The 18,269-nt window shown below is 41.9% G+C and overlaps 1 protein-coding gene across 12 annotated transcripts in view; it reads right to left on the bottom strand.

Annotated features, from left to right (window-relative positions):
* The window catches only part of MICU3 (mitochondrial calcium uptake family member 3), a 94,518-nt gene extending 76,622 nt beyond the window's left edge, over positions 1–17,896 (bottom strand). For 8 of the 12 annotated variants that reach the window (XM_009454850.5, XM_009454855.5, XM_009454851.5 and 5 more), the window contains exon 1: positions 17,472–17,896. In XM_009454850.5, the coding sequence (XP_009453125.1) occupies positions 17,472–17,852 (381 nt within the window). In that variant the 5' untranslated portion in view covers positions 17,853–17,896. Of the gene's footprint in view, positions 1–1,493; positions 1,540–17,471 lie in introns of those variants that run through there. The other 4 variants (XM_009454853.5, XM_054657206.2, XM_063816170.1 and 1 more) reach the window with 3 other exon arrangements.
* Positions 17,897–18,269: the final 373 nt, after the last annotated feature.

Below are 18,269 nucleotides of genomic sequence, written 5' to 3'. Positions count from 1 at the left end.
CCCTGGAATGAAAGTCTTATGATCTTCAATCAGATTAGAGTCCTGCTGTGGGCAGGTGAAAGGCAGGCAGGAGAAAGAGAGAGAGAGTCTGTTTATCAAGGACTATGGTAGTTACGAGCCAGGAACTGTGGACAAAAACATATGTTATCTATCTACCTCATAACATCAAAGTATTCCATAATTTATTTTTGAGCATTTTCGTTTAAAAGCCTCTTTCTCAACACTATAGGCTTCATCTAACAAAGACTAGCAGATACCTCCGATTATTCATTCTCCAATTTTCCTTTAAAAAAAAAAAAGAGCCCTGGTTTTTAGCCAGACATATGAAATAAAGGTTACCTTTTTCAGGCTTTGTTGCAGTTAGACAGGGCCACTTGACCAAGTTTTGGCCAGTGAAGTACAGATAAAATTGTTTTTTGGGAATTTCTGGAAGGCCAATTAAAACGTGTTCCCTTAGCTCCAGGAGCATAGGTAAGGAATGGCAGCATCATGATTTTCATTCAGGTCTCCTGACCCACCCCAAGCCAACTGCTCCTTATTACACCTGCTTTCACTTATTTCAGCCTATGTTATTTCCTTAATCACTATAATCTCTGAGCCTGAAGCTGCTGTAGAGGCCAACTGTAAGGAGAAACAGGCAAGGAGGTCACTGTAAAGTGAGGACATGTGGAAAGGGAAAAGGAGGAAGATCTATATTTTCCCAAGCACAAGCTAAACAACTACATGAAGATCCACATTGCTTTTGGACTAGGATGTAGTACTGTGAATCAGTCAATCAATATACCACAATGTTTTCACCAATTTTTCTAGGTTACATCCCTCTGATCCCTCTGTCTTCAGTGCTTTGTTTTTCCAAAAAAAATTTTTAAATTCCTAGGGAGCTACTCTGCTCTCCTACAATTAAGAAAACACTGCTGAAGAAGATACTAGAATTACACAGTACCATCTAAGAATGCTACTTTCTCTGTAGATCCTAACAGACTGCTTCCTGAGTAAAACATATCACCAAAATATATGAGACATGTTTTTATGACTTCTGTATTAGCCTGTAACCAAACAACAGCCTCCTACTACCTGGGTAACTTCTGCTCTTATATATCTGACATTCAGATAATGAACTTTCAGGTTCATATCCTTCCCATTTTGACCACTCTACTGAACATCAATGTTCAACCCAATCTACGGCTTTAACCATGTTCCAAATTCTGCTGTGTGAAAGGTGTGGGTATAGGAACAAAGGCACAAATTGTTGCCCTCCTATCATTTGCTAGCAAAAGGCAAGAACCTTAAGTGTGCATTCTTGCCTAAGGTTTTAGAAATATTTATAAACGACTACTATAATTCAGAATAACTTCAGGATTTTAATTATTTGGTGACATGTATGTGGGATATTTTTCATAGTTCACTATTTAATACACATTAGAACCCAATATTTGTACTTATAACTCACAAAATTTACAATATTGAATCAAAGTATGAAGGATATATTTTACCTTTCTCTCCAAATAGGACGTCTTGACTTTGATTTGTTAAGTTCATATTATAAAAGACTTGAATCAAAACTCTTACTTGACTTTTATGTTCATCAACAAAGCTGGCAGACAGAGAGAATCAGACAGACATATTTGATAGCACATCTTCACAGTACTGGACCAAAAGGTTACTGTGTATTCTTTACTATAAGAACATAAAATCCTAATGTGACCCATTTATTTGGATAGAAAGCAGTCTGGAGGAGGTCATGTGACAGCAAAGATTGAGTCCAGAAAGGAACTAATGTTTAAGTCACACTGATCTCCATTCACCACAAGCCCTAGTCCAAAACCTGCCTATCACTGTCCTTATGACTATATTTTTAAGCTTGATGATAGTAATATCTCAAAACCTTTCTCAATATCCTGAGGACAATGTATGTATATGGACAATTACAAGTAACCTCTTATTGTCAGATTAGTAAGAATAATTTTAAAGCAGTTGGAAGAGGTTTAGATGATATTATTTTAAAATAACTAACTTTAATAGGTTGGAGCTAGCTTAAACTGTGCCTAAATTATAAGGACCTTTCTGATCTGATGTGAAACCAGTTAAAAAAATCACTTTGAATTGCTACAAGCAGTTTAAACCATCTATTATAACCCTTTGAGGAAAAGGGACAATCCAAATATCTCACCTAGTCAATACTTACAGTGTCAACTGGATAGATATCATCCTTATCAGACAGGAAAAAAGGATTGTTTCGAAATTCTTTTATATACACTTCCGGTACTCTAAATTCTAGAAATGGAGTTTTAGAACGGTTAAAAGACAATTAATTAGAAAATAGGAAAAAAAGCAGAAAATATAGATTCTACTTTTCTAATTTAGAAAAATAACTCTTTAATGAGCAAAAACACTACTATGCTATGGTAGCACTACTATGGTAACCAATAAAACAATTCAGCACTGAAGTTCCATATTTTACTTAGCTTACATAATATATCAATACATCAGAGAATAAAGGGGTAAGTACTTACTTAAAGAGGAAAGGGAAGAAAATAATAAATCTAGAAAATCCTCTTTAATACACAAATGACTAGGCATTTTCTTTAATGCTAGATAGACAATGCCATAAATCGAGCTTGTTTGATTTTTTAAACACATTTTTTCTTTATCACAGGAGTGTTTACATAAAATGAAGTTACATTCTCAGCGTTTGGCACAATTACAGGAGAGCAGTGAGATCTAATATTATCCAGTTAAAACTTGTCTATCAAGTTTAAACAAAAATAACAAAATCTGCATTGTATTATAAGTTTGGTGCATTTGCTGTGTAAGTTAAATATTGCATCATGGGTAAAAAAAGTACTAATTAGATCAGATTACTAAGGTTTATACAAATCAAAAAAGAGATAACATCAACAACTTATAAATTAGAATAGTAAAAGTTGTGACCATGAAAAAACTGCATTTCATGAGCAAGTTAAAAATTACTTTCATTGTTAAAAAGCTCATATTGAGCCTTGCAATTACAAAACATGAACAAATGTAAAGATTTCATGGTTTTCTAGTTTTTTACAGTGGCTAGGTCAATCCTCCACTTTCCCCCAAACCTCTATCATAGTTACTCCGCATATTTCTGTATCTTGCTCCGAGAAGATGACATCACCTCCTATTTCACAGAGAATATAGAAGCCATCAGGCAAGAAGAACACCTTCAACTACTTGCCACTAAGCATACATATAGTGTCCTTGCATTCCATCCTCCTGTCATAATGGAAACAGCATCCCTCCTATTATCTAATATTAAACTCTTTCCTTGTGCTTTAATTTTTATCTCCTACTCCCACCTGGGTCCTTATCACATCAATTATTCTCTTTCCTTTAAATTTAATCTTCTTTTTTCCATCAGCATTTAAACACGATCGAGGGTCTTCCATCTTAAAAAAAAAAAAATCAATTCCATGTCCCTCAGGCTACTATCCTCTCTCTTCTTCAGAGCCAAATTCTTGATACGGCTGTCGACACTTACCTCACTTAGTCCACTTTACCTTTTCTTCACATTTACTCAGCTTATCCAACTGTAATCTGATTATCACCTCCAATGTCTTCACAAAATCACCCATGACTTCCTTGTTGCTAAATCCAATGCACACTTTGTATTTCTATCTCAGTTGACCTCCTTGGATAGCTTTCAGTATAACTGACTGCTTTTTTTCCGAAAATATAGTATTACCTTTTTTTGACTTCCATGGCCCCGACTTTTTTTTTTTTTTTTTTAACCTGTCTTGACCCAACTTTTCAGCTTTTGCAGACTTTCTTTTCTCTGCCGGTCCTTTAAGTCATGGATGCTCACCAGAGTTCTCTCCTTAGATGCTTTTCTCTTCTCATTCTACATATTCTGAGCAATGTCATCCATTCTTATGATTTTTAATACGTGATGATTCCCAAATCTATTTCTATAGTAAGGATTTCTCTCCTGAGCTTCTGACCTATGCATCCAAATGGAAATTTACCTTCAGCTGTCCAAAAGACACCTTGATCTATTGTACAAGTTACAGATTCATCATCCATGCCCATTATTCCCAACCTGTTTTTTCTCCTGAAGGCCTAGTCTCAGTGAATTGCAGCAAATCCACCCAGTTGCCCAAGACAAACACTTGAATAACACCCTTGATTCTTCCATTTTCCTGACCCCTAAAACCCTAGAATTTCCATTTATTATTTTCAGACAGAGGTTGGTCACTGGTAACTGAAATCATAGAAAGTTAACCTGCAGATACAGTGGGACTACCATATATAATTTTACATGTGCCACTATATAAAAATAAGAAAAACATTAAAGCATTTGACCAGCCACTAATACTGAAGTCTAAGGATGCCTCTAAAGAAAATGAATTTTTTTTCATATGTTTATGGGGGAGAAAATAAAAATATATAATCTCTGCACTTGCTATTTCATGAAACTGTAAGTTACTAAATTCACCATTACTGCTAAAGCTACTACGACTCAGTATCCAATCATTAATGCTTACAGGTAATACAAGGTAACAGACATCTATTATTTTCCCCTTCTGTTAGGGTGTTTATGTGATCTTCTGATCTCCATAAAGTCCAATGTAAATTTGCATGAATGAAATGATTCTGTATAAGCAAGATTTTGGAAGAACTATAATAATTAGAAAAATTGTAATTTATTTCTGGATTTTTAATTAATTTGGTCATTAAATAAGGATTAAAATCTTTTGAGATACAAGACTTGAATGTTATAGCGTGGGTAATGAATAAATCTTCCTCAAAGAAGCTTTAAAAATTTAAGGTTAAAAATATGATAATGGGGCCAGGCACAGTGGCTCATGCCTATAATCCCAACACTTCGGGAGGCCGAGGTGGGCGGATCACCTGAGGTCGGGAGTTCGAGACCAGCCTGACCAACATGGAGAAACCCCGTCTCTACTAAAAATACAAAAATTAGCCAGGCGTGCTGGCGCATGCTTGTAATCCCAGCTACTCAGGAGGCTAAGGCAAGAGAATCACTTGAACCTGGGAGGTGGAGGTTGCAGTGAGCTGAGATTGCGCCATTCTACTTCAGCCTGGGCAACAAGAGCGAAACTCCATCTCAAAAAAAAAAAAAAAAGAATGCAAGATGATGGATACCTTCATGAGCTTGATTTAATCACTCAACAATATACACACATATCAAAATATTACACTGTGCCATAAATATATAAAATTATTTTATAGGGTTAATATCATTGTTTAATGATCCCAAATGTTTCCTTTAATCTTTGGGTATAAAATAGCATTCATTTCTCAAAAATTACTAGAGATAAATTACATATTCAATCTGTAAGAGGGCAGCTACATATTACTTAGCACTTATAAAATAGTCCAGCCCCAAATTATGTATGTATAATCCTATATATAGCATTATATGTGAGAATCAATTAAGAAGTCACATTAAACCCAAATATTTACTAAAACTGAAAAGTAATCTCTACTCAAATCATTGTATGTGACTCTATTAGATGGTCAGGCCATTATAAGGCATCCAGACTCTCGTGCACTTGTCATGGGGTGATTGAAGAAACTAAGAGAGGGGATCAGCTATTTAGCTTCTCATACAACAATGCTATTCCACATAGAATTAGCTTATCTTCAATTTCATGTCTATGTAACTTTCCTCACTATAAAAAACTGGGACTTTTCTCCATTTACAGGCATACTTTGGATACACTGAAGGTTCAGTTCCACACCACCACAATAAAACAAATATTGCAATAAAGCGAGCCACATAAATATTCTGGTTTCCCAGTGCATATAAAAGTTATGTTTATGCTACAATTAGCCTATTAAGTGTGCAACAGCATTATGTCTACAACAGTACATACCTTAATTTAAAAATACTTTATTGCTAAAAAAGTGTTAATGATCATCTGAGCCTTCAGCAAATCAAAATTTTTTGATGCTGAAGGGTCTTGCCTTGATGTTGATGGCTACTAACTGATCAGAGTGGTGGTTGCTGAAATTGGAGGTGGCTGTGTCAATTTCTTATTTTTATTTATTTATTATTTATTTTTTTTTTTTTTTTGAGACAGAGTCTCGCTCTGTTGCCCAGGCTGGAGTGCAGTAGCGCAATCTCAGCTCACTGCAAGCTCCACCTCCCAGGTTCAAGCCATTCTCCTGCCTCAGCCTCCCGAGCAGCTGGGACTACAGGCAACTGCCACCACGCCTGGCTAATTTTTTGTACTTTCAGTAGAGATGGGGTTTCACCGTGTTAGCCAGGATGGTCTCAATCTCCTGACCTCATGATCTGCCTGCCTTGGCCTCCCAAAGTACTGGGATTACAAATAAGTCAACAATGAAGTCTGCCACATCGACGGACTCTTCCTTTTGTGAAAAAAAAATTTCTCCGTAGCAGGTGATGCTGTTTGATAGCATTTTACTCACAGTAGAACTTCTCCAAAACTGGAGTCCATCCTCTCAAACCTTGTGTATTAGTCTGTTCTCATGCTGCTAATAAATACATACCCGAGACTGGGTAATTTATAAAGGAAAGTAGTTTAATTGACTAACAGTTGCACAAGGCTGGGGAGGTCTCACAGTCATGTAAGAAGGCAAATGAGGAGCAAAGTCATGTCTTAACATGGCAGCAGTCAAGAGAGCATGTGCAGAGGAACTCTCCTTTATAAAACCATCAGATCTTGTGAGACTTATTCAACATCATGACAACAGCATGGGAAAAACCCACCCCCACGATTCAATTATCTCCCACCGGGTCCCTCCCATGACACGTGGGGATTATTACAATTCAAGGCAAGATGTGGGTGGGACACACAGCCAAACCATATTATTCCACCTCTGGGCCCTCCCAAATCACATTACAAAATTGATCGTGCCTTCCAACAGTCCCCCAAAGTCTTAACTCATTTCAGTATTAAGTCAAAAGTCCACAGTCCAAAATCTAATCTGAGACAAGGCAAGTCCTTTCTGCCTATGAGCCTATAAAATCAAAAGCAAGTTACTTACTTCCTAGATACAAAGGGGGTAGAGACATTGGGTAAACACACCCATTCCAAATGGGAGAAACTGGACAAAACAAAGCGGCTACAGTCCCATGCCAGTCCAAAATCCAACAGGACAGGCAAATCTTAAAGCTCCAAAATGATCTCCTTTGACTCCATGTCTCACATCCAGGTCACACTGATCCAAGAGGTAGGCTCCCACGGCCTTGGGCAGTTCTTCCCCCGTGGCTTTGCAGGGTACAGCCCCACTCCCGGCTGCTTTCATGGGCTGATGTTGAGTGTCTGTGGCTTTTCCAGGTGCATGGTGCAAGCTATTGGTGGATTTACCATTCTGGGGTCTGGAGGATGGTGGCCCTCTTGTCACAGTTCCACTAGGCAGTGCCCAGTGGGAACTCTGTGTGTGGGCTCTGACCCCACATTTCCCTTCTGCACTGCCCTAGCAGAGGTTCTCCATGAGGGCTCTGTCCTTGCAGCAGACTTCTACCTGGACATCCAGGCATTTCCATACACCACATGGAAACCTCCAAGGCTTAGGGCTTGCACCTTCTGAAGCAATGGCCTGAGCTCTACATTGGCCCATTTTGGCCATGGCTGGGACACAGGGTACCAAGTCTCAAGAATGTACAAAGCAGCAAGGTGAGAGGTGACAGCGTGCTGGCAGTCTTCACAGCCCTCGCTCGCTCTCGGCACCTCCTCTGCCTGGGCTCCCACTTTGGCGGCACTTGAGGAGCCCTTCGGCCCGCCGCTGCACTGTGGGAGCCCCTTTCTGGGCTGGCCAAGGCTGGAGCCCACTCCCTCAGCTTGCAGGGAGGTGTGGAGGGAGAGGCGCGAGCAGGAACCGGGGCTGCGTGTGGCGCTTGTGGGCCAGCTGGAGTTCCAGGTGGGCGTGGGCTTGGCAGGCCCCGCAGTCGTAGCAGCCGGCCAGCCCTGCTGGCCCCGGGCAATGAGGGACTTAGCACCCGGGCCAGTGGCTGCGGAGGGTGTACTGGGTCCCCCAGCAGTGCCAGCCCACCGGCGCTGCACTCGATTTCTCGCTGAGCCTTATCTGCCTTCCCGCGGGGCAGGACTCAGGACCTGCAGCCCGCCATGCCTGAGCCTCCCACCCACTCCGTGGGCTCCTGTGCAGCCCGAGCCTCCCCAACGAGCACTACCCCCTGCGCCACGGTGCCCAGTGCCATCGACCACCCAAGGGCTGAGGAGTGCGAGTGCACGGCGCGGGAGTGGCAGGTAGCTCCACCTGCAGCCCTGGTGTGGGATCCACTGGGTGAGGCCAGCTGGGCTCCTGAGTCTGGTGGGGACGTGGAGAGTCTTTATATCTAGCTCAGGGATTGTAAACACACCAATCAGCACCCTGTGTCTAGCTCCAGGTTTGTGAGTGCACCAATCGACACTCTGTATCTAGCTGCTCTGGTGGGGCCTTGGAGAACCTTTATGTCCAGCTCAGGGATTGTAAATACACCAATCAGCACCCTGTGTTTAGCTCAAGGTTTGTGAGTGCACCAATCGACACTCTGTATCTAGCTGCTCTGGTGGGACCTTGGAGAACCTGTGTGTCGAAACTCTGTATCTAACTAATCTGATGGGGATGTGGAGAACCTTTGTATCTAGCTCAGGGATTGTAAACGCACCAATCAGCACCCTGACAAAACAGGCCACTCGGCTCTACCAATCAGCAGGATGTGGATGGGGCCAGATAAGAGAATAAAAGCAGGCTGCCCGAGCCAGCATTGGCAACCCGCTCGGGTCCCCTTCCACACTGTGGAAGCTTTGTTCTTTCACTCTTTGCAATAAATCTTGCTACTGCTCACTCTTTGGGTCCACGCTGCTTTTATGAGCTGTAACACTCACAGCGAAGATCTGCAGCTTCACTCCTGAGCCCAGCAAGACCACGAGCCCACCGGCAGGAATGAACAACTCCAGACACGCTACCCTAAGAGCTGTAACACTCACCGCGAAGGTCTGCAGCTTCACTCTTGAGCCAGCGAGACCACGAACCCACCAGAAGGAAGAAACTCCGAACACATCTGAACATCAGAAGGGACACACTCCAGACGCGCCACCTTAAGAGCTGTAACACTCACCGCGAGGGTCCGCGGCTTCATTCTTCAAGTCAGTGAGACCAAGAACCCACCAATTCCGGACACAAAGGTACTAGTCCCGGCCCATAAAACCATTTTTTCCTCCTAGGCTTCCAGGTCTGTGGTGGGTGGGGCTGCTGTGAAGACCTTTGACCTTGCCTAGAGACATTCTTCCCATTGTCTTGGTGACTAACATTTGGCTCCTTACTTTTGCAAATTTCTGCAGCTGGCTTGAATTTCTCCTGAGAAAATGGGGTTTTCTTTTCTATCACATCATCAGGTTGCAAACTTTCTGAACTTTTATGCTCTGCTCCCCTTTTAAACATAACTTCCAATTCCAAACCATATCTTTGTGAATACATAAAACTGAATGCCTTTAACATCACCCAAGTCACATCTTGAACACTTTGCCGCTTAAAGATTTCTTCCAACAGATACCCAAAATTATCTCTCTCAAGTTCAAAATTCCACAAATCTCTAGGGCAGGGACAACATGCCACTAGTCTCTTTGCTAAAACATACCAAGAGTCACCTTTGCTCCAGTTCCCAACAAGTTCCTCGTCTCCATTAGAGATCAACTCAGCCTGGACTTTACTGTCCACATCACTATCAGCATTTTGGTCAAAGCCATTCAACAAGTCTGTAGGAAGTTCCAAACTTTCCCATATTTTTGTGTTTTCTTCTAAGCCCTCCAAACTGTTCCAACCTCTGCCTATTACCCAGTTCCAAAGTCACTTCCACATTTTTGGGTATCTTTACAACAGCACCCCCCTCTACCAGTATCCATTTACTCTGTTAGTCTGTTCTCACACTGCTAATAAAAACATATCTAAGACTGGGTAATGTATAAAGGAAAGAGGTTTAATTGACTCACAGTTCCACAAGGCTGGGAAGGCCTCACAATCATGGCGAAAGGTGAATGAGGAGCAGAGTCACCTCTTACATGGCGGCAGGCAAGACAGTATGTGCAGGGGTACTCCCCTTTATAAAACATCAGATCTTGTGAGACTTATTCACTATCATGATGACAGCGTGGGAAAAACCAGCCCCCATGATTCAGTCACCTCCCACTGGGTCCCTCTCATGACATGTGTGTGTTATTACACTTCAAGGTATGACTTGGGTGGGACACCGAGCCAAACTATATCACCTTGCCACTGCTCTATCAAATAAGCTCATGGAATATTCCAAATCTTTGTTGTCATTTCAACAATGTTCACAGCATCTTCACCAGGATTAGACTACATCTCAAGAAACCATTTTCTTTGCTCATTCATAGAGGCAAGTCCTCGTCTGTTAAAGTTTTATCATGAAATTGCAGCAATTCAGTCATATCTTTAGGCTCCATTTCTAATTGTAGTTCTCTTGCTATTTCACCACCTCTGCAGCTACTTCCTTCACTGAAATCTTGAATCCCTTGAGGTCATCCATGAAAGTTGGAATTAACTTTTCCAAACTCCTACTAATGTTGATACTTTTACCTCTACCAGTGAATCACAGATATTCTTAATGGCATCTAGAATGGTAAATCCTTTCCAGAAAGTTTTCAATTCACTTTGCCCAGATCCATCAGAGGAATCACTATCTATGGCAGCTATAGCCTTACAAAATGTGTTTCTTAAATAATAAGATGTGAAAGTCAAAATTACTCCTTGATCCATGGACTGCAGAATGGATGCTGTGTTAGCAGACATAAAAACACTGATCTCCTTGTAAATCTCCATCAGACCTCTTGGGTGACTACGTACATTGTCAATGAGCAGTAATATTTTCAACTGAATCTTTTTTTCTAAGCAGCAGGTCTCAATAGTGAGCTTAAAACAATCAGTAAACCATGCTGTAAACAGATGTGTTGTCATCCAAGCTTTGCAGTCCCCCTAACATAACACAGGTAGCATAGATTTAGCATAATTCTTAAGGGCCCTAGGATTTTCAGAATGGTAAATGAGCACTGCCTTCAACTTCAAGTCACCAGCTGCATTAGCCCCTAACAAAAGGGCCAGCCTATCCTTTGAAGTTTTGAAGCCAGGTATTGACCTCTCTCTAGCTATCAAAGTCCTAGACGGCAGCCTTTTGCACTAAAAGGCTGTTTCATCTCTATTGAAAATCTGTTGTTCAGTGTAACCACCTTCATCAATTATCCTAGCTAGATCTTCTGGATCACCTGCTACCCCTTGCACATCATCATTTCCCACTTCACCTTGCACTTTTATGTTATGGAGAAGGCTTCTTTCCTTAAATCTCATGAACCATTCTCTGCTAACTTCCAACTTTTCTTCTGCAGCTTCCTAACTTTTCACAACTTTAAAATAATTGATGATAGTTGGCCAGGCACAGTGGCTCACACCTGTAATCCCAGCAATTTGGGAGGCCAAGTCGGGCAAATCACGAAGTCAGGACATCAAGACCATCCTGGCAAATACAGTGAAACCCCGTCTCTACTAAAAATACAAAAAAATTAGCTGGGTGTGGTGGTGGGAGCCTGCAGTCCCAGCTACTTGGGAGGCTGAGGCACAAGAATGGTATGAACCCGGCGGGGCGGAGCTTGCAGTGAGTGGAGATCACGCCACTGCACTCCAGCCTGGGCGACAGAGCAAGACTCAGTCTCAAAAAAAAAAATTGATGATAATTAAGGCCTTAATCTGGATTAAGCTCTGTCTTAAGGGAATGTTGTGGTTTGGTCTTCTACATAGACCACTAAAACTTGCTCCATCTCAGCAGTAAGGCTGTTTTGTCCCCTTATAATCTGTGTGTTCACAAAGAGCACTTTTAATTTCCTTCAAAAACTTTTCCGCTGCATTCACAACTTCGCTAACTCTTTCCACAAGAGACCTATCTTTGGCTTATGTAGTATTTCAACATGCCTTCCTCATTAAGCTTAATCATTTCTAGCTTTTGATTTAAAGTGAGAGATGTGCAACTCTTCCTTCCACGTGAACACTTAGAGGCCATTCTAGGATTAGTAACTGACCTAATTTCAGTATTTCTGTGACTGAGGGAACAGGGAGGCCCGAGAAGAGGGAAAGAGACTAGGGAAAAGCTGGTTCATGGAGGAAACTACACATAACATTTATTCTTTGCTGTCTTATATGGGTGCGGTTCATGGTGCATGGTACAATTACAACAGTAAGGTCAAAGATAAATGATCACAGATTACCATAACAGATAAAATAATAATGAAAAAGTCTGAAATACTGCAAGAATTATCAAAACATGACACAGAAACATTAAGTACGCATATAATGTTGGAAAAATGGTGCCAACTGATTTGCTCAATTCACTGTTGCCACAAATCTTGAACTTGTAAAAAATGCAGTATCTGTGAAGCACAAGAAAATGAAGCACAGCAAAACGTATGCCTGTAAGCATCTGGCAAATTCTTCGATATTCTGGGAAAAAGCATTATATCCTCACATCTCAAGATATGCTGCCTTGACAAAAGAGGCTGGAAAACATATAGTAAAGGAAACTTAATAATGTATGACTATTTGCAATTATTACAGATATGAAAGAGATAAAAAATTTGTCTAACTAGTTTTCCACTCCACAGTAATACTCAAATATGTTGCTTGAAGCTTTTTAAGGCGAATAAATCATAAAACAAGATCATGTCTTCTGTACAATTAAGTAAAACACTGAAGTATGTTAAGCAATCTAATCTTTTTTTTATTCTGGGCATGAAAAAAAAAGGCAGTTCTAGAACAAAATTTTTTCCCACTAATAAAAATAGTGCTTTAAGGCTAAAACTTTGAGGTTCTAATCAGAATCATCTCTTTATAATATAAATAAAGGCCAAAGCCATAGTTTGCTAAAAAATTTTGGCAACCCAAACTTGCACAATTAAAATAAATACAGTGCCACGTGATCTGATCTCCCAAAGCCTGGAATTTTGACCTTTACTGAAGTCGTCCCAATTCAAATGCTAAAAATAACTGCTTTAGCTGAACAAAATATTAAACTCATTTCTCAGTGTATGTTCCATACAAATATTTAGCATGAGCTTATTTATTCAACAAATACATATTGTGCCTATCAGACTAGGACCCTTAACAGGCAATGAAGACATAAATGTGACAAAGACGAACACAGTGCCTCTCCTTAAGGGGCTAAGACAAGTAAAGAAGACAAACAATGAACAAATAATTACAAAAAAGACATTATCTGAAAGTAGAGAGAGATATTTCAACAAATCTATGGAGTCAGGGAAGGCATTCCGAGTTGAGAGCCAATGTCTTTGACATAAAAATCTTCAAGGCTATCATATAAGAGAACTGTATTTCTGTAAGTTACTGCTGTTCACTTACATCAGTTAAATTATTCTTATAACACATACAGGTTAATTTACACGCCAGGCTTATGCTCAGCAGCATATTATACTTAAAAGACACTTTATAAATCAGAAGTTCTTAGCTATAGTTTTAAACATCAAAATGAATCATTTATATCACTTCAGAAAAATCAAAAATAATAAATGGGCTGGGTGCAGTGGCTCACGACTGTATTCCCAGCACTTTGCAAGCTGAGGCAGGCGGAACATGAGGTCAGGAGTTTGAGACCAGCCTGGCCAACATAGTGAAACCCTGTCTCTACTAAAAATACAAAAAAAATTAGCTGGTCATGGTGGCAGATGCCTGTAATCCTAGCTACTTGGGAGGCTGAGGTGGAAGAATCACTTGAACCTGGGAGGTGAAGTTCCAGTGACTGAGATCACACCACTGCAGTCCAGCCTGGGCGATAGAGCGATGCTATGTCTCAAAATAATAATAATAATAATAATAATAATAATAATAAATGAAGTGGCAGCATAGGTTTAAAATAAAATTTCTTTTTCTTTCTTGAGCCAAGTCATGCTCTGTCCCCTAGGCTGGAATGGAGTGGTGCAATAATACCCCACGGCAGCCTTGAATTCCTGGTCTCACGTGATCCTCCTATCTCAGCCCCCTGAGTAGCTGGGACTACAAGCACATGCCACTAAAATAGTATTTCTGAAAAATGGCAGATTGACTCCATGATTCTCTTTCAACATCTTCTTCCCCTAACCACATTAAATTCACAGTAAAGGAGTATAAAAAGGTAAAAATACAAAAGAGCTAAGATAGAGAAAAGAATGGGAAACTAAAACATTCAAGAGAATTTATAAAATTTTTATAAAATTGAAGAGATGGAGGAGTGATAATTGACTTAAGAGAACAGAGGCACTACCTGAGTTCTGCAGAGACCAAACAGAAGTAAGGTAGTAATATTTGCTATACAGAATCCCAAAACGGACAAGGCCTTGGGAACTATGGAGCTATGGAGTCAGAGTAAGTAGTTGGGTTAAAAGCAGAGGATTAGATAACAATACCTAAGTATATCATTAGATACTCGCCAACATAAGCGCTGTTACATATATGTGCACCTGTGCCTGCTTCCAGAAGACTACTACACCTCCCATCTCTATTTTTTGTAGACGCTCAACAGCATCAGAGAAAAAGAGGTATAAAATACTGACATTTGGATGTTACACTAATAAGAAGCCCATAATACTCACCAACATAAGTGGTGTTACATATATGTGCACATGTGCCTGCTGCCAGAAGACTACTGCACCTCTCATCTCTCCTATTTTTTGTAGACGCTCAACAGCATCAGAGAAAAAGAGCTGTAAAATACTGACATTTGGATGTTACGCTAATAAGAAGCCCTTTCGTGCAGATGAAAGGACATGTTATGCACAGAGACTCTCTGAGAGGTTCTCAAGTAAGAGACAGGTAACAACCACAGATATGTGAGGAAAACCTCCAAAATGAAAGCAAGAGCTTATAAAATCAAACAGAAATAAAAAAGAACCTGGAAGAAACAAAGCAATGCACAGAGAAGGCCAAAGTTATAATTTATATCCTTAGAAGGCAAAACAAAGTTATAATTTATATCCTTACAGCAAAAAGAGAAAATATAGCAGCCATATAGCAAGCAAAATAGAATGCTGTAACTCATGAACAACAGAGAACACAAAGTCGCTCTTTGAATTAAAAAAGTAGAATAGCAGAAATAAAAAAATTCAGTAGGAAGGTTGGAAGATAAAGCCCAGGATATCTCCTATAAAAACAAATAAACAGATGAAAATATTTTTTAAAACCGAAATATAAGAATGATTAGAATTAGATTAGGATCTGTCAGGAAATTTAACTTCAAAGAAACAGCATTTCCAGAAAAAGAGAATAGAAAGAGGGAGAAGAGAAAAATCATTAAAGAAACAATACAAGAAAATTACACAGAATTTTTTAGACACGGATTTCCATATTGAAAGGCCTCTTAAGAACCTAGCACAATCAGTGAAAAAATACACATCCCGAAGCTCATTACTGTGAAAATTTCAAGCACCAGGGATAAACAGAAGATCATAAAAGTTTTCAGAGAGGGAAATACAAAAGGCATGACAATCAGAAAGTAGGACTAGAGGCTAGGGAAGCATAAGACACAGGACTTTAACATTATTTGACTTCTAAAACAATGAACAGAAATTTTTATAAACACTAAGCAATAATAACTGCACAAAAGTACAAAATAAATAAACGAATAAAAAATAATTTTTTTTTTTTGAGATGGAGTTTCACTCTTGTCACCCAGGCTGGGGTGCAGAGGTGTGATTTCGGCTCACTGCAACCTCTGTCTCCCAGGTTCAAGTGATTCTCCTACCTCAGCCTTGCCAGTAGCTGGGATTACAAGCGCCCAACACCACACCCGGCTGATTTTTGTATTTTTAGTAGAGACGAGGTTTCGCCATGTTGGCCAGGCTTGTCTCGAACTCCTGACCTCAGGTGATCTGCTTGCCTCGACCTCCCAAAGTGCTGGGATTACAGGCGTGAGCCACCACGCTCAGCCAAAAAATAAATTTATTTAATGTTCTTTAGTAGTACCATTGTTTTAAATGTACTGTGTTAACTCATTTAACTCTCATAACACCCCAGGAGACTATTAGCCTCATTTCACAGGTGAGGAAACAGGCATTGACAGGTCAAGTAATTTCTCCATAATGACACAAGTAGCAAGTCGTGGAGCCAAAGTTCTAGCTTTCTGAACGTGGTCTTTTTAAAAACTGCACGATAACATCTCTCAACTGTAAAAGTAAAATTAATTTTAAGAAAGAAAAGAAAATACTACTTGAATTCCCTACCTTGCTGATCTGTTCCTAGACCAACCATGGTTAAAAGTTCTGCCATCATGAAAAACGCTATGCTCCTTGCCAAGCCACAAAAGTGTATGTGTATGTGTGAAGGGGGAGGGGGTGGAGATTTGAGGGTATTTCCTAGTATTTTGAATATTCATGTGTAAAAGGACTTTATGTTATGTGCTTGTGATCTGCTGCTAGATAGTCCATAAAGCAGATTCCGTAACCTAATTGCATTGACAACCTCCACCAAAGGAAATGATGCACTTACATCAGATCACCACTGTGTATTAAGAACAAAGCCTATAAAAATTGCATTAGAAACAGCATAGCTCCCTGTTTTCTAAATTATTTTCATCTACGCCGTTCACATTCTTCGAGCCTTGCAAGGAAAATCTCCTTAATTTTCCTAGTCATTTACATGACTATTAAATATACTGATGCGACAAAAAAAATCACGCTCCTTTACTCACTGTTGCCTTTCACACATCTTTACCTTGTATTATTAACTACATAATGGCAGTTGAACATTTTCACGTGACTTTCTTCTGTAGGAGTTAGTGTCATTCACAGCCTCCTACATTTGCTATCCTATCCATTTTGTGTTTTATTATACCTACTAACGGGATTCTGGCTTTAGTGGGGGAAGGAAAAAGAGAGAAATACTTATGTCTCTTTTTGAACAATTTTTTATTTCTTTTCAGACCTGGTAACATCAACATTCCCTGGGTATGATAAGGACGTTAGCATGAAGGTTTAGCATTTCCTTTCTTGGGACTAATAAATTCTCATATGCTAAAGTAGTGGCTTTTGAGATCTCAGACCGCTGCTTCGAAACTCATTCTAATGCAACAGACCTCCTGGGTCATTAGCTGTCGCCCCGCGCAATCTAGGAGTTCCTTTTTCCCACACCTACAGCGGTCCACTTTCTGCCTGTCATGGCCTTCATTTCTGAATCTTTTTTTGTAAGAGGGGGAGGGGTGTTGGTTTTGGGTTTGGATTGATACTTGGTAGCTGCAGCCACCTTTAAGGTCCTGATGCATCAGGGACAGCATCACTGGTCTTCCCAATACGTGGGTGACCGGATCCTAGGCTGTCCGGCCTAGGTGTCAGCCTCGCTCACGGGAAGTTCCTCACCCGCGGCCACAGCGCTTGCACCGTCCCCACAGCCTCCAGGGTCCTGCGTACCCGGCACGAAGGTCACATCCCCCGCGCAGGTGTGACGCGCGCTCGCGCACTCACCGTCTCCTTGGCAGCCGCCACTGGGATGGGCAGCATCCCCCGGCCGCGGGGCGGGTCCTCGGGCTCCGTGGCCGCGCTCTTTGAGGGTCGCCCGGTCGCCGGCGAGCCGGCCCTGGGGTCCCCGTACAGCTGGTAGCACACCAGGCCGACCAGCCCCCCGCCGGCCGCCGCCGCCACGCTCAGCTCCCCCCAGCGCCGCCGCCGCCTCCATGCCGCCTCAGCCACAGCCCTCTCCTCATCCTCTCGGGAGGAGAAGGGCCGGCCAGGAAGGCCCAGGGTGGTCACCGCAGGCCGCCCCCACGGCCCAAGGAGGGGCTGGTGAGCGCAGAGTGGAGGAGACACCCGGGGTGGCGGCCACAAGAGCCTTCGCAGCGCAGCCATAGCGGAGGCCGCCCACACCAGAGCTGGGAGGGGGCGGAGAACGGCGGGGCGGGGGCGGCGGGGAGGGGGGAGGGGGGGGGGTCGCCGAAATCTCGCGAGAAGTCTGTGCCGCGAGCTTCGCGGCCGGCCGAGAGCGACCCCTACACTCCCGCGGCCCCGGGGACCCGCGACTCCACCTTCAGCGCAGCGGTCCCGTGGTTCGGCCCGGGAAGATCATGGAAGAGGCGGCGGATCCCGGCTGCTCCCCGGCCCCGAACCCCCAGCCCAACCACGCAGTCATAAATAACCGCGCCAGCCCGGCGACACCTGGCTACGCGACAGCGCGACACTGCGGGCACAGCCGAGTCAGCGGAACTGAGGCGCGGCCAAGTGCGGGGCTCTCTGGGGCCCGCGCCGCTGCTACGGGCGGGGTGGGTC

This window comes from Pan troglodytes, chromosome 7, assembly GCF_028858775.2.
Source record: "Pan troglodytes isolate AG18354 chromosome 7, NHGRI_mPanTro3-v2.0_pri, whole genome shotgun sequence".
Taxonomy (NCBI): Eukaryota; Metazoa; Chordata; class Mammalia; order Primates; family Hominidae; genus Pan; species Pan troglodytes.
The sequence above is the reverse complement of the archived record's forward strand: the minus strand, read 5'-3'. Positions and strand labels throughout refer to the sequence as shown.